Source organism: Schistocerca nitens, chromosome 11 (genome assembly GCF_023898315.1).
Source record: "Schistocerca nitens isolate TAMUIC-IGC-003100 chromosome 11, iqSchNite1.1, whole genome shotgun sequence".
NCBI classification, from domain to species: Eukaryota; Metazoa; Arthropoda; class Insecta; order Orthoptera; family Acrididae; genus Schistocerca; species Schistocerca nitens.
This window is the reverse complement of record NC_064624.1, coordinates 58,303,533-58,321,502: the sequence shown is the minus strand read 5'-3', so window position 1 is coordinate 58,321,502 and position 17,970 is coordinate 58,303,533. Positions and strand designations below refer to the sequence as shown.

At 40.8% G+C, this 17,970-nt stretch overlaps 1 protein-coding gene across 1 annotated transcript in view; it reads left to right on the top strand.

Annotated features, from left to right (window-relative positions):
- LOC126212992 (protein RCC2) overlaps positions 1–17,970 on the top strand; it is an 87,717-nt gene that overhangs the window by 44,623 nt on the left and 25,124 nt on the right. Inside the window, exons 6-7 of the mRNA XM_049940534.1 lie at positions 349–515; positions 6,692–6,872. Coding sequence (XP_049796491.1) covers positions 349–515; positions 6,692–6,872 — 348 coding nt within the window. The remainder of the gene's footprint in view (positions 1–348; positions 516–6,691; positions 6,873–17,970) is intronic.

Here is a 17,970-nt window from a genome sequence, read left to right as displayed (position 1 = left end):
CATCTGCTGTGTAGTTGTCAGAAATGTAAATAAAGTCATTTATTTTTGATCTTTTGCGCATATTTCTAACTTCTCACCATCAGATCCATGCGTGTCATTTGGTGACCATAACTGAAATGCTGCAAGGCTAACTAGTTCATACATCAAAGCACTACACATATTCACATGGCAACCACGAAAAATTGCCACTTGGAGAAGAATATGGGAGCCTTCAGAATGTTTTCTTATTGCAGCAAATTAATGTGAAAATGATCGTAGCAATTTTATTTTGACGTGTTACAAAGTGAAAGGTTGTTGAACTCGATATTTCCAAATTTTCTGCCATTTGTTTTGTTTCCATTTGTTTAGGTCACAATACAGATGGGAAGTACTTCGTTACGAGCAACAAGCTGGGTTTCCATTGCGAAACATCTCCCAAACGAATAGTCTTCTATGTCGAGAAGGCCAAGGACGGGCACGTCACACCGGTGGAGGTATTGGAGATCACAGACTTCAGCTGCGGATCGAATCATACGGTAAGCCGGCTCTGCACAGCAGCGGATTAGCCAGTTGTCACTAACACTCAGATATTCGGATCTGATTAGTTTCGAGCTTCTGAATCGGGCATTCTTCGGTGACAGCTTTCGTTCTGTCACCATTTGTCATTATGTTTCTGCTAGAAGGTGGCTAATATGCTCACAGAACTGTGCCTCTTAACTACTTGCCTGTATTCTCAAGACCTAAGGGTCTGTGCAATGATCTCGTATACAGTATCTGTGCAAATATGGGTTTCACATAAACTTTTGACATGAGAAAGTAAAATGTAAATCTCAAATGTAGGCCATAAAACTAAATGGACAGAGATTGCACATACAAGGGCTATCCAGAAAGTAACAGACATTTCAGTCTTATCGCGGCAGCGGGCGGTGCTACAGCTGCCATCGTGGTGTCGTAACGTTCGTACACTCGGTACACGTCCGGCGACAGTACCGTGTGGCCTTTCTCTCTGCTACTTTGCTTTCTGTGATGTGTTAAAATGTGCGTCGCAATAAAAATTCCCACCACTTGTGAGATGCTTTCTTCGATTAGGGTTTTGTTCCAAAAAGCTGCAAACCAGTTGAAATTTATTGCGATGTTCGTAATGTGTTTGGTAAAGGAATCATGAGTGAAAGCTGAATGAGGCAATTAAGTGTTGATTTTTGAAAATGTTCGTGCCAGTGATCACGACGAGGATCGCAGTGGCAGACATAGCCTTGTGAGTAACGAACCGGTTATGAAAATCGACGAACAAATTCGTGAAAATCGTTGTCTCGTGTTTACAGAACTTTTGCCTCATTTTACAAAGTTTGGTACGTGAAACTGCAGTGGCCAAGCTTGGTTACCACAAATTCTGTGCTAGGTGGGTTCACAAAATCCTAACAGAAGACCACAAAAACACAGGCTGGCTTCAGCACTGACCTTCATCAAAGATTACAGGAGAAATGGTAATAAAATTATTTATGGTTTCGTAACGGAACGAGACTAAGATGAAGTGTGGCAATTGTGAAACAAAGTGGCAGTTGATGGAATGAGGACACACACATTCTCCCAAGAAACTGAGGAAATGCTTACCAATGCTGACAGCAAAAAAAAAAAAAAAAAAAAAAAAAAAAAAAAAAAAAAAAAAAAAATTGTCGCTACTTTGTTTTGGTGCTCTAAGGGAGTGATTCTGGTTGATTTCATTGAACGTGGTGCAACAGTTAACTCTGAGAGGTAATGTCAGACACTGACGAAGTTAAGGTGGGTGATACAAAAGAAGTGTCAGGGAAAACTTAGTGCAAAAGTTTTGTTCTTTTGTGGTGACGTGTGTCTGTGCACAGACAATTGTATCAGAGAGTTCCTACATGATTTTGGATGGGAGGCGTCAGATCGTCCAACATGCAGCTCGGATTTGGTGCTGAATGATTACCGCCTCTTCCTAGCAATGAAGACGTAGCTCGCTACATGACAGTTTGGTACCGACGTCAAACTTCGTGCCGGTATAAACTGGTGGTTTGCGATCGCAGGCGGCAGATTTCTACAGAGACGATATAGAAAATTCTGTGGTGCAGTATGATAAGTGCCACAGTTTGAATGGTGGATGTAAAATTTGGTTTTTCCATGTTGTTAATTTTATTTTTCAAAACGTGTTAGTTCCTGGATAACCCTCATAATAGATTTCAAGTGCAAAGGTGCTTACTTTTGTAGTTCAAAACAGGAAATGTGAATATGTTGCTACAACTGAAATGGTTCAAATTGAAGGCTGCAAAAAATGCTTGAAATAAAAATTTCGCCAATAGAACATAAAGTTTCATACAGATCGGTTTGGGTGATTTATGCAATTAAATGTTGTCTGTCTTTACGGAACTACAGCTACACAAAAGCGGTGCAAGCACGCAAAACCAATTTGATATTTTTCCAGCGTTGTATAATTCATCTTCGATGCAATTTTTTAAGTATTATTTAAAGTTGTATTTTACATTTTATTCAGAATGCTGACTAAACACTGATCCATTTTGATATGCCAAACAGCACTACAGTAAATTAAATGAAATGATTGTGTGGCATTGATGGCCGGGAGGCCCCATCTGGGGAAGTTCAGCTGCCGGGTACAAGTCTTACTTCTGGTGACGTCACATTGGGTGGCTTGCACGTCGGTGATAATGAATTGATGATGAAGACACGACAACTCCCAGTCCACGAGTGGAGAAAATACCCAACCCGGCCAGGAATAGAACCCGGGTCCGCTGCATTGTTGGCAAACATATTACTTCTCAGCTAAATAATGCAGGAGAACAGTGTGCCAACATGTGGATGTGGTGCTTAAAAGCAGTGACGTGGTGGTTTCTTTTTTCAACAGCAGCTACTGTATATGTAAACAAAGTATAAGTTTTTCTGCTATATTTTTCTTAAGTCTTTTCTGGCTTACAAAAGTAACTGCAGAACTTGCAGTGGTATTAATTTCAATTCACAAGATATGTGCAAATATCATTTTGAAATTGAATATTTATGGTCTGAGGAGAAAAATCTTGATTATAGCCTGCACTGTGATGTTTTGAGCCAAAATTCAAGCAACATTGTGTGGCCTATATTTGCATAAAACAGTATAGTACAGAGACTTTGTGTCTGTTTCAGTAAAACTGCCTGTGTAAAGTTTACAGACATTTAAATTCTGCTGTAAGCAATGATTGAGCATTTTTGGACAGTATTGTAACACGATATTTTCAACACTGTAGGATAATTTTATTTCCAAACGAAGATAAAACTTACTCAAAAAACCTTAGCACCGATACAGAAAAGGTGAAAGTGAGCTTAGGAAAAAGATGTTTGGTGAGTGAAGTTGTGAAGCAGTTTGTTTCTGTGGGCTAGTTCTGCACAACAGAGAGTGTCGAGCTTAAGTGACTGTCAGCTGTCGATGGAAGTTGAAGGACTGACGAGCAGAAACTCGACAGAACCACCAGAACGGTAAAACCTGAGTGGATCTGTTCAGTGTGTTGTTGTAGAAGTGCTCTACCCGTAGGAGACGCGAAGGGTCTCGGGCTAAAGTCTCGACAGATGGTTTGATCCGACAAGTGAACTGTGGAACGTCGATTCACGAGATATTGACAGTAGTTAAGTATTTACTGGTGGCACTAACTTGGCACTAGTGTTATTACGTAACAGAAGGATAGGTATCATTCACTGTTAATAGGATGTTTGGCTACCGAGTGCTGCGCAGAATTTCATGTAATGTACTTCCCCAAATTGTCAAGTTAGCCTCGTAGTAAAGAGCAGAGTGGAACAGCGAGACCATACCCATACACGGTCAGCTGCCCGACGTTCAGCTTTGTGAGCGCGCCAAAGACTTGTCCGATAAAATGCCGTGTGTGTTGCAATGAATCGCTTCACTTTTCGTGACTGTGTACTGTTGTGACATACTTCCTGTATATATTTTTAGTTATATATCTGTATTCAAGTATGAGCTCTCCTGATTTGCATCTTCTGGTTGGGAATATTACTAGCATCCAAATATTTTGTCAGTTTTAACAATTATGTAAGATAAGTCTCATTCTTTTTTGCTAACTCATTAACCAGCAACGTAATTTATACTTATTACCTAAGATATCATTCAGCCTGTTAAATTACCCCCTTTTTACCAATTTTTTTTCTATTTTTATTTATTTCTCTTTGACACTGCTGCCACTTCTACTTTCTTTTCAATAACATTTAGAATATTTGAAACTTCATTAGTGTTTTATATGTATTCAGATATTTCTATAAGTGCAGATAATAAAATTCTCTATATACTCTTTTGATTTGGTAAATCTTGTAAAATGATAAAAATAAATTACTTCACTTTTTTACATATGTATGCATCTCAGAAACAAGTTGGGAATCTGACAGTAAATTCCTCATACAGTGTCATCCCGTCATTTCATAAATAAAATATTTATTTTTCACTTTTTCCACAGTTAATGTTAGAAGTATAAAGGAAATTGTCATAATACACGATTATTCAAATAACAGACCACCTTTCGAGGTAAGACCCAAATGGCAGTGAAACATTACACGAGGTACATTTGGACGTCAGTTTCCTTTTTACAGTTTTATTAGTAATAGCTGCTAGAAGTTACAACAAAACAGCAGTATCTCTCCATCGGCTAAAGGTGTCGCTCTGATACATGTGCCGATACTCTGCTCCTGACACCGTGCACACAGCAGTTTTGCTCCGATCCCCGCTTATTCGACATGAAATATAAAAATTTGGAATCTCTTTCACAATGTTGTAATGCGTAAAAGCTCTGTAATAGTATTTTAAAAAATATCTACCCTAATGTGCGAGCAGTAAAGACAGCTGTGCGGTCAAAAATTCAGTCGCACTACAGTGTCTGCACTGTCGTTACTGTGTTCATTTTACACAGTTGCCGGATTTCGGAATGCGTTAACTGCTAGTGTCAATCACAAAATTTCTCCGTTCATCCTTCGGGTTTTGCAAACACGCGGCATCCTTCAGTCTGCGCTTGTGGAAATGGCTTTGGGGCAGTCTTTCACTGACTAGATGCAGATACGTGTGTGAATCCCACAACCCTTACAGCTGCTACAGTTTGCTCACTTACGGAGCCTGCCAATCACCTGCAGTTCACACTGGGCAGCTCAGGGATAACCACCGAATAGGTGACTGTTTAGCAGCATCGATCAGATGTCAGATTGCTCAATAACTGGCAGCTGAGTGACCCTTGCACCATCTCCGGGTCACCTTCATCCACGCCGCTGCCTCAGAGCATCTGAAACACAAAGGATGCTGCACTACTTGTAAGCATTTTGCTTGTTAGTACCACTGATTATGACAGTACAAACTGTCATTCTTGCAAATTTTGAGATAAATTGTACATTTTTACGAGCTGTGGTATGACCACATAATTTCTTTTCGTTAGTCAAACCCTAATTGTGCACTAACCCTTTTTTATTTTTGTTTCTCAGGCATAGTGCCTCCAAGACTGCAGGATTGCACTGCTTTTTTTCTGTATTATATTGGCAAAAGGAAAAACTTCTTCCTATAAAACTTCATAGGATGATCAAATTCAAAGGTCTTCCTTTTGTAGGACTAACGTGCAACAGTAGTCGAGAAACACACAGAGCAGCACAGGGCAACTGTAGAATGGGAGAGAGAGACAGGTCAGTTGTCAAAACAGTTTAGATTTGACGATACGCGAGTACTGGCATGTACGAGCAGATACTGAAAAAGGCCGTACAGAGATGCCGTGGAAAATTACTAAACACTGTAAATATTTAAATCGAAAGGAGGAGGGTGTGGAACTAAATGGTATCCGGGTTCCAATGCCGAAGATGACGTGTACATTTTCCACCACGAGGTGATAGCAGTGGAAGACAGTAACTGACAATGGCCAGCTGTGCTAAAGTTTTCAAAATGTGTGATGCCACCTTTCTGTGCAGGTGCACGCAGAAATTGACTATTACTTCACCCTGGTGTGTGTAAAGGTGTGTATCGGATCTTCCAAAAACATATAACCCCCCCCCCCCTCAAAGATCTTCGTTTATCCATTATGTCTTCATCGATCCATTACGGATCGTGGGACGACGGCTGGCACGAACTTCTATGTGCTACCAGTTTCGGCATTACAGTAATGCCATCTTCGGGCCCCACTCGTCATAGTCTTAAAATCGCTATACACGGAAGGAGCCGTATAACTGGATCCGTTAATCTAGTTATATGGCTCCTTCGGTGTATATTTTACGGCTGTGACGAGTGGGGCCTGAAGATGGCATCAGTGTAATGCCGAAACTGGTAGCACATAGAAGTTCATAAAATAAAATAAATTTCTACAATACATACGGCTGTTGGTAAATTATTGCATCAATAACCCCCTCAAAGACGTTCTCCACAGGCACAGAAAAAGCAGTGTGTTTGGTAAGAAATTCGTATGATCACAGCATGTAACATTCCCGGGCATGAAAGTTCACATTTTACAAATATAGAATTTAATTAAAATTATTATATTCGAAGAGGCTCAAACTGACAAGCTCACTGTTATAAGATTAGTACGTTACGCTTTCTTCGAGAAGTGTGCAGTCCTGCAGAATTTGTACCTGGGTGTTTGCCTGTAAATTGTATAAGTACGAAGAAAATCCGAGAGGGCCAGCCTGCGAGGGTCTTCCGGGGTAATAAATCGTCTGTATTTTGCGGCGTACGCAGGTGGCGGTGGACAGCAAGAAGCGTGCCTTCTCGTGGGGCTGGGGCGGGCTGGGTCGCCTGGGACACGCCGAGCAGAAGGACGAGCTGGTCCCGCGACTCATCAAGTTCTTCGACTCGCAGTCGCGGGGTGTGCGTTCCGTCCACTGCGGCTCGTCCTACAGCCTCGCCGTCAACGAACTGGGTGAGTACTTCTCGCGAGGCCGAGCTCACTGCGCGTAGTTCGGCGTGTCCGACACGGTCGTGCAGAGTGTCCTCGACGTAGTTTACGGCCTCCTCCTCCTGTCTGCTTTGGTACACCGCAGAGTATGTGGCAAATAGTACGTCGTGTGCCACGGTGTTCCGTCTCCTTCCCATTCTGTCTGCATGTCACGTAATACGACAGAAGACTGTCTACAGCTCAGTACTCGATTTTGTTCCTCTGACTTATCGCCACGAGATGTGTGTCAGCTCGCCTTAAAAGGGAAGAGCTTTTATTTTTCCAACTCTTCCCTGTAATGTAGAATTACTACTTTAGTTGCCTGGATTGGTGTGACACAACTGCACTTTTTTGTTGCTGCCAGAAATGAATTTCCACGATATTCCACTTTATCGGTAGGCTACACCAATTTATTTTGATTCCTCTGGCAGTAAGCTGTGGTTCTGTGGTGCTGGGATTTCGGCGTCAACTGGGACCTCAGATATTTACCGGCAGACACATTAAATAAATTATTTACGTAATTACGATTTTTCTTTTGATAATTAAAACTTGGTGACGATCCCTCATATCTTGGTATTGTGTGAGTAGGCCGTGTGGATGTCACATAAATGCCCACATCCGCACAGTGAAGAGTGAGGCGGCAGCTACTATATGGTAGCAAATGATATGGCTAATTCGTAAGTCAAAGAATTCGTATCCAGATCCCTGTCCGTCCAATTAGATTAAGGTTTTTCCTGATTGCCCTAAATCATTTGAGGCGAATGCTGGGATTATTCCTTTGAAAAGGCACAACCAATTTCCTTTCCAAATCCGAGCTTCTGTTCCATCTTTAGTGACTCTGTTATCAGCAGGATGCTAAACAACAATCTTTTTTTTTCCATTTATATAAGCTCTGTCTACATACTATTCCAACATTGTTATCACAGGTGTCTTACTCCTTAAGATGCGTTTACATAGGCCAACTTTACAGCAGTGAGTGGCTGCAATAGTGTTGCCCTTAAAATTGTTCCAATTTGTTGGAATAATGGCAGTATTGTGGTATGGCCAGGAAATATTACTGGCACGGAAGGCTGTTGCTGTTAATTGCTAACCTTTTACTGTGGCACTGCTGGTGTTGTCATGCGTCTGTCTTTAGATGAGGGCAAACGAGACAACCGTGAATTCCATAAATGCGTTGTGTACATTTTGTATGACAAAATGGAAAACCCCACCCCTAATGTTACTCCTACCAGAAATGACCGTGCTCATTTAATAAAAGTGGAGGAAATGTGGGAAGTCTCGAATGAAATGTACTAGAGATCTCGTGTGTGTAATTTTGACATAGGTAAAACTGAGAAAATTGAACTGTTCCTAGAATTAATGAAATGTTGCACCCAACAAATAAGCGAGCCCTTAACGGAACTGTGGAAATCCAGGACTGAATGTAACAGTACTCTGAAAAGGAAATTTGCTACTCACCATATGGCAGAGACGCTGAGTTGCAGATAGGCACAACTAAAAGACTGTCACATATTTAGCTTTCAGCTAGCAAGGCCTTTGCCAAATTAAATGGCAAATTCACGTGTACGTACTCGCGCAAATGCAACTCTCTCACACACGACTGCAGGCTCGGGCAACTGATGCTACAGTCTTTTTGTCGTGCCTATCTGCGACTCGAGCCCTTAATGGCTTAGCGTGACGAATATTGTTATGTAAACAATTGCAATGTAACGTGCGCCTGTCAGATTCAGTTTTCACTTGGTCTAATAAATGAAAGCACAGCTGCTGTTTTCTGCTTGGCTGTAGCCGACTGACATAATGGCAGACACTGTACAAGGTGCACATTTTATCAGCATACTGCAATAAACAGCACAAATTTGTGACATATAGTTCAAAAAAATTGTGCAATATGTAGGAGTAAAACACAGCAAATACGTGTCTATAAGCAATAAAATCAGAAGAACGGAGACTGGAAAATGTGAATGTAATCCTCATAATAACTGCTGCCATAATTGTTCTCTTGAAACTGACTGCCCATTTGAAGATGCAGCAGGAACTTGCAGCGTGTGCAATATACTCTCGATTAAAGTATCTGCAGTCGGCAGTGTAGGCCAGACGTGCTTCTTCGGCCAGCAAGTGTGTGGTGTTTTCCTATGTCACAGTGCTTGTTAACAATTCTAGTCACATTTCATCTTGTAATCTCGTATCAGATGACAGCTAGGAGCACTTCATGTAACACAGTCTGTGATGTATGTCAGAAACAGTTAATTTGTTAAACATGTTGCTTCACAGGCCGGATGTTATAGCCTTCAGATTATCATTGTATGGTATGTTAGACCACGGCAAGATGGGGCACTCAGCTGCGTGGTCATTAGTGCCCGTACAGAGTCCCAATTTTTACACAGTCCAATCTAGCCAGTCACAAATGGTGGTGGTGGTGATAACACAAACACCCAGCCCCCGGGCAGAGAAAATACTCAACCTAGCCGGGAATCGAACCCGGGACCCCATGATCCAGAGGCAGTAATGCTAGCCACTGGACCACAAGCTGTAGACCCCATGGCAAGAAGTTAATTTTGTTACCACAAAGTCTCAGTCTGCACAATTCAAAGAAAGCATTCAACTTTTTATAATTGACTCTTCACAGTTGTGATAGGTAGTTTCACATTGTTAGTTTGCGATGCAATAAGTTATAAGGCAGACACTACAATCTGTCTATTCGTGAAGTTCTTCACTTGGCTCAGCGAAAACCGTCCATTCGGCAAACGGCCTACTGCACTGTTCACACATCATATCTTTCAAGTTCGTGCTGTAAAATGACATTCCACAAGGTGAGAAAATCCTATTTTACTTGTATATTAGACTTTCAGTCTGTAATACACTTAAAGACAATTCTTGTTATACCCACTGGATGCCATTCACACAACCATGCAGATCTGCTGTCTACACATCCTGTTCTCAAGTTTAAATTTCAGGATCTGTCCACGATGTAAAGCACTTTAATACGCCTAGTGTTTAGCTTAACTGTCTGCGGTAGGTACTGGAACTGTACACGACATTGGTGAAACAGTCTCAAAACGGTGGCCACGAACATAACTCTCACGTGTTACACTGAACTTCTCTTCTAAGCATTACACGGACTCCACTGTTCAAACTCTGTGCAAAATTACTATTTCATATTATTATGTTAGTGGAAAACCTATTTAAATCACGTGTTAATAAATGTGCAAATAAACATCAGAAAAAATGGAAAACAAAAATTTCATAAATAGCAACTACATGATATGATATGTACAAGGCGATTCAAAAGTAATGTCCCATTGGACAAACAGGGGAACCCGAACTCCGTTGACAAGCTTTCGGAGATGGTAGTATGGACCAAAACAAGAAAAAATTGTCTTTAAACATGGACTCTAAACTGCAGACTATAAGAGCAATGACCACTTCTTCATCCTAGATACTGTGAAACAAATCTGTTCGCAGGAGAGCTTCTGTAAAGTTTGGTAGGTAGGAGACGAGGTACTGGCAGATGTAAAGCTGTGAGGACGGGGCGTGAGTCGTGCTCGGGTAACTCAGTTGGTAGAGCACTTGCCCGCGAAAGGTAAAGGTCCCGAGTTCGAGTCTCGGTCTGGCACACAGTTTTAATCTGCCAGGAAGTTTCATATCAGCGCACACTCCGCTGCAGAGTGAAAATCTCATTCTGAAAATATGTTTTACTGTATACTCTTTGCTTTCCATATTTTGACAGGTGGTAGTGTGGATCAAAGCAAAGGGAGTTTTGGTTCAGGCTGTTTGTCCTATGGGACGTGACTTTCGAATCACCCTGTGTAGGACAAAGTTACAAAACCTATTTTCAGGGTGAGGCAAAAGTGTAGATCCACCCCTCGAAAAGTCGAACAGCGTAAGGAGTCATAATGGCGTCTGGTATGGTATGCCTCTAGGAGGGGGCACAACTTATAGGAGCTGTGATGATAGAGGTGGCCTCTTGTAATCTGCCGTCTTGGATTTGGGTTACGTGTTTCAAATGGGAATGGGTCATGTGGCACATAATTTTAAACTGACTCTTTTTCAGGAATACACGTGTGAAATATGTTTTAAAATATCTTTATTTCTGTAGGAGTTATGACATATGACCTCCATTGCGCTCGATACGCACTCAGTGTTTTTTTTTCTCCTGCGCATGTCACAGAGGCTCTGTTGGTCAACAGAAGCACACACCTCCTCAGTATGCCAGCAATGATGGGCTACAGTGTTGATTTTTACCTCATACACAACTGATTTCAAGTGTCCTCACAGCCTCACAGATAAAAGTCAAGGGGTGTAAGATCAGGGGATTGTGGTGGCCATTTGATTGGACTCCTCCTACCTGTCCAGTGACCTCTGAAGTGTTCATCCAGGAACTGTCTGACTTCAGTAGTGTGTTGGAAGAAGGTTGGGAAACCACCCTATATATTCAACAGTGTTTAAAACACATAATCAGAGTGTGTGTTTAGATGCCTTACCCCCATTCAAGGTTCCACCAATAAACACCGGATCTGTGATTCTTGTTTCCCATCCCACACCAGTCCATCACTTTTTCACCACCAGTGCCTTTACAGGGATCCACCTGCGAGGGGTTTGGATCTGATCAGTAACGATGATTCTGTTTATTTACTTCCTCTTACACACAAAAATAGCTTCGTTACTGAACAACATCTGTCATATGGAGTTTGGACTGCTGTTCCACTGATCCAGAGCCCATTCTGCACAGCACCCGCCAATCGGCATCATCCTTTGAGAGATGATGTTGCAACTGTAACTTGTACAGATGCCATTGGTGTTTGTGCAACACATGCAGGATTGATCGCTGGCTGACATTTGATATTGCAGATAATCGGTGCATCCTGTGATGTGGTTTTCCACAAACGATGCCACAATTGCTGTTATAGGAAGTCCACTGTATGGCTTGACCACGTGAGAACCGGTTGCACGAAATTTGTCCAGTAACGTGGATACTGTCATGTGTGAAACGTTATTTCTGTCAGGATGCTGGGCATTGAAGTTAGCAGCAAACATTCTGGTACTTCGTCCACCACTCAGCAACACAATTTCAGTGAGATCCTGCTATGTAAATGCCATTGTGGATCACCTGCAACAATAAAGAGAATTGATCATCTCCTTCCAATTCAAATTTTAACAGGTCATAACTCCTACACAAATAAACATACCTTAAAATAGATTTTGGACTCTTTGGTGTGATGTCACGTGTGTGCTGGATTGCTGCCGAAATGCTCGTCAATATTTTATTAAGTTTTAGTCTTAAGTTACTTAAAGTTTATTTGTGTTAATATTTGCTGTAAAAGTAACTTATTAATGGATTTTCATTAATCTGTCTTTTTTTCTGTGTTATTGACTCAAGTGGTTTTTTACAGTTTTCTGTGCTTTGAAGTCATTTAGTAAATTTCGTGCGGTAGTTTTCAGCTGACGTCTTCCCTCCTCCCTTGTAAAATATTTCAGTAAAATTTTCATTAAATGTTTTAACTTCGTCGAGTGTTCCAGTGGCCGCTTGAATTTTTAGTTTTACCTAATAAATTTTGTGAAGTTTTGTTGTTATTGGTATTAGTTGTGATGTAGTTGTTGCTTTCTTAGTAGAGAGAGAATTTAGAGACCACTACTGTTAGTTCTACAAATAGTTCTACTGGTGTAACAGAACACTCTCTCTCTCTCTCTCTCTCTCTCTCTCTCTCTCTCTCTCTCTCTCTCTAGTAACTGTAAAATTTTTACTGTGGGTGAGAAGTGTGAGCTCTTGTCATAAGTTCGTGAGTAGTGGGTTATGGTGTGGGATTTGTTCAGATTATTTGTGTGTGTGTGTGTGTGGGGGGGGGGGGGGGGGGGAATGCAGTGGGGACAGTTGTATTTTGTGTATATGCAATAGATTTGACCAACTGTCAGAGTTGAGTGAAGAGGAGCCGCTTGTAGTTGTAGGAAACGTGCAGCAGTCCTCAGCAGCTAGGATGCATAAGTCAGTTGCAAAGTCTAACAGAAAGGAGAAGGTTCTGCTGCTAGGTAGTTCGCACGGTAGAGGCGTGTGCCAACAGTTGCAGGAAGTGTTGGGGATTGAGTACCAGGTCACCAGCATTGTAAAGACTAGTGTAGGTTGGCTCAGGTGACTGACAGCACAGGGGAGTTATGTAGGAATTTTACGAAAGAGGATCAGGTAGTGATAGTGGGTGGAGCAGTCAATAGTCTTGATAGGGACAGGGAATATGATGTAGGTGGTGACCTGGTAAAGATAGCTACTCAAACTGGTGGCACTAATGTGCATTTCGTGCAACTGTTTCAGCGTCATGATCGACCTCACCTTAATGCGTCTGTTACACCCGTTAACGTGGGAGGGTGCTGATGGCAGAGGGCGTGGGTCACATTGCAGTGGTGCCAGTTGAGTCTTGTCAGTAGAGATTGGGTTTCACTGGGCATGGCCTGCCCCTCAGTAGGTATGGGAACGAGTGGTGGTGGAATCATTCATGGAAAAATTCCTGTAGTAGTTGTGTGAGAGCTGCACCTTTTTTAGATTGAAGTCAGCTAATAGGTGTACCTACTTAAAGGAAGTCCCTCTAACTAAGGAATCACCTCCAGAGGACATCATGTTTCCAATTAGAGAACTCTGTGATACAGACAAGGGGGAGATTGTGTCAATAATTAAATCATTGAAGACTAAGGACTCATAGATATGATGGAGTGCCTATCAGAATATTAAATTACTGTGCTGCACATGTTAGCCCACTACTTAGCCTTATTTGTAATTTTTCCTTCAGCAATCGTTGGTTTCCTGAACGATTAAAGTACTCACTAGTAAAGCTGCTTTATAAAAAGGGAGAAAAGGATAATGTAGATAATTTTAGACCTATTTCTATGCCATCAGTGTTTTTGCTAAAATTATTGAAAAGGCTGTGTATATAGGGATAATAGATCATTTTGTGTCACATAATTCACTATCAAATGTACAGTTCAGCTTTAAAGGCCAGTTTAACAACTGAAAATGCTATATTCTCTTTTCTCTGTGAGGTACTGGCTGGGTTAAACAAAAGGTTTCAAACACTAGGCATAATTTTTGATTTAACTAAGGTGTTTGATTGTGTTGATCACTAACTATTGCTCTAGAAGAATACAGATAGTAGCTCACAATTGGTTCACCTCTTACTTTAACAACACAGAGCAAAAGTTCATTATTCACAGTGTTGAGAATGGCTGTGATGTGGGGTCTGAGTGGGGTACGGTCAAATGGGAGGGGGGGGGGGGCAGGGATCAGTGTTCAGGCCAGGGAGGGGGGGGGGGGCAGGGATCAGCGTTGGTGCCACTCCTGTTCCTTATTTCTATAAATGATATACCACCCTGTAGTATTACGGGTAACTCTAAAACATTTCTGTTTGCCAATGACACTAGCTTGGTAGTAAAGGATATTGTGGGCAACTTTGGCTCGGTTTCAAATAGCGCAGTTCACAACTTAAGTTCATGGCTTGTAGAAAATAAACTAACGCTAAATCACAGTAAGACTCAGTTTTTACAATTTCTAACACACATTTCAACAAAACCCAACATTTTAATTTCATAGAATGGGCATATGAGTAGTGAAACTGAACAGTTCAAATTTGTAGGTGTTCAGCTAGAGAGTAAGCTGTCCTGGAAAGCCCACGTTCAGGATTTTGTTCAAAGACTTAATACTGCCATTTTTACTACTCGAATGGTATCTGAAGTAAGTGATAGTTCAACATGAAAATTGGTCTACTTTGCTTATGTTGTATGGTATTATATTTTGGGGTAACACTTCCCGTTCTAAAAGGGTATTTTTGGATCAGAAACGGGCGGTTCGGGAAATAAGTGGTGTAAGTTCGTGAACCTCCTGTCGACCGCTGTTCACTAGTGTGGGTATTTTGACATTGGCCTCTCAATATACGTATTCTTTATTGTTGTTCCTTGTTAACAATATAAGCTTATTCCCAAGAATAAGCAGTTTTCACTCAGTTAATACTCGGCAGAAATCCGACCTGCATTTGGATCGGTTTTCCTTCAGTCTTGTGCAGATAGGTGCGCAGTATACTGCTGCATCCGTTTTCAATAAGCTATCACAAGAATTCAAAAATCTTAGCAGTAATCCATGCACTTTCAAATCAAAACTGAAGAGTTTCCTCGTGAGTCACTCCTATTTTGTTGAGGAGTTCCTTGAAAACTTGAGCTGATTCTTATGTAATATTGTTGATTTTGTTTACTTAAACTTATGACTTGACTTTTTTTGGGTTCATAAACATTTTATTTTTATCTGTAATTTTATGTCATAATTTCATGTACTGACATGTTCCGTGACCTTAGAGATTTGCTCTTCTATTTGGTCCTACATAATTTGATGTGTAAATAAATAAAAATACAATTTTAAATGTGTGTGCCTCGGCAAGAGGCAGTTCAAAATGGCATGCCATGTGACCCACCCTTCCCATTTGAAACACGTATCCCAAATCCGAGATGACAGATTTCAAGATAGCCACCACTGTTGCGTAGCTCCTATAAGTTGCTCCCTCACGTACAAACACCCCATACTAGCCACCATGATGATTCCTCACATCATTCGTCTTTTATATGGGTGTATCCAGATGTCTTGGAACCAGGTGCCAGCTGCAGCATAGGAGAAGCAAAAATTCAGTTTTCAATATTGTGCATAATTGAAGACCAAATTTATACTAAGGTATAATCTTATGTTAAAAGTTTAACAAAGTAAAAAAGTATTACAGTTAGAAACTGTGAGTTTGTCGTGAGACATAGTAACTGATGATATAATTTCAGATCTTAAACTTCTTCTTGCTGACAGATTCTGCAAAATGATTCAAGGAGAACATTTTATCCCTTGCTACACTTTTCCTTCTTGTGCAGTCAAACTTCACCCTCAGGCATGAGGTTTTAAGTTACTACTTTTTTACTGCTAACTCTATTTTCAACACAATTTGCAGACAGTATCCACATATACCAGAGAATGTACCTCCAAATTAAATCATTGTATGAGACACAGGCCAGGAGATATGATGTCATAAACATTGAGATGCATGAAAAATTAGCTTTTGCTTAAAATGGAGTGCAGATCACCCAGACTGTACTCATTCAGTGTTTTGTAATGAGAGCACTTAGCATCTTCCAACAAATTTTAAGCGTAATTTCAAGCCTTTCACAAACTTTTTATTGTTTACATGCTTGAAGGCCAATATTTAACGCATTAACTCATTTGTAAAGTAATCAGACATTTGAAGCTGTTTTATACATGGTAGTTTGAGTCTTTAAAGAATTGGGGGTAACTGATATACTAATAAATATGCCCAATGTACAAAGAAAAGAAAGCAGAACAAAATTACATCATAGTATAACATATCTTCACAATAACGAAATAGGACATTCTCACTGCTACCGTTGTGACAACAGACTTCATTAGTGAGCCGTAATTTTGTACAATGTAGGTTCTCGAGGTGTCTAAACGTTTTTAAGCTTCATCATGTGTGTTTCATGGACAATGACGTACCAACTGTTTTCTTCTTTCTTTCAAGGATAAGGTACACCTGCTGTAGGAATGTAAATAGAATTCATTACTATTGTTATGTTTCAACTGATACATCTGTTAGGATTGTTATTTCAGTAGCCCTTTTTGAAAACACAATTATCAAACAAACACACTGGAAACTCCAAGTAAGAATATCAACAATGTAGGAAAATATAGATTGCTTCTTACAGTAAAGATGACATGTTAAGTTGGAGACAGGCTCAATTAAAACACACTTACGTATAGACTTTTGACCACATTCTTCGTCAGAAAAAGCGGAACGAACATCATTCATACCTCGTGCCACCCAACCACCAGCTCAGGCCATACTGTATTAGTAACACATGAAAATTTATGCAGAACCGGGACTCGAACCCCAGTTCCCTGCATTTTACGAGCGGTTGCCTTAACCACTTTGGGTACCTGCTCACTTTGTAGGTCGATCCAAACCTCCATATGCCACACTGTACAAATCCCTCAATGGTCGCACATAATATGATTCCCGCAACACGGAGAGACCGATGTTGTTGTCATCGTTTAAAGACAGTCTATGTGTGTTTAATAGTTATTTTATTTTGCATGTCTGAAGGAACAGACATGGCTGATGATCTATAGCTGTGTTAAATATTATGAAACTGATTCCCATATTTGTAACATTTAATACAGCTGTGAATAGTCATCAATGTCTGGGCCCGACAGCCACTGGCTAGTCTTCAGTTATGCACACTCGAACATCTCACGCAACCTGTTGACAGACTGTGAAGTGCATCACATGAAATGTATTGAATAAGGGTGTCTTGTGAAGCTTCACTTCAAAGTGCCCAAACTCCGATAATCCCTGCCATAGAGATATGTAAAATTTCCTTCTGACACATCATTACATTTGACAAAGCAACCCACATTCTTCCTCATGCCTATGCCATTTCTTCCCCTCATTTAAAAGGCACAAACACACATTCAGAAAGTTTCTCAGTGAAAGCATTCCCGTGTTACCTCGAGCCAAGTTCAGGTTACCTGATATTTGAAAGTGCCTGGGGACAGCCCCGGCCAGCGACTTTCTTGCTCTTCCTGTCCGTGGTTAGAAATTCACCTACATTGCATTTCAGATGTGCTCGCCTGCTTACGGGTAACTTGGGTACTTGTAAAACTGACACTGCAACAGTGAAAAACTGAAGGAGGTGCCATGTCAGTGCTTCTATTGGCTTACCTTCTTTCCTTACTGGACACTGCCAAGAGATCCTAACAGAGGTCCACCTGCTAACACTGAAAAACAGACAAAAGTAGATGTTTTGCTAGAGACTAAGATTCGTTTGGAAATTTATTACTGTATCATGTGTTACTCCCCATTTTCCAGGTTTTATTCTCTCTTTCTAGACAAACTACATTTTATTCTGCATTACACTGATAGCTAAAATTCACTGTTTTGTGTTGACACTGAACCATAAATGCTTGCCAGTAGAAGTAAATAAAGTGCTTATTATTATTATTCATTTCACAACTATAAAGGCTGGTGACTGCAATTTATTTTCTTGCTTTCGAGCAAAATAA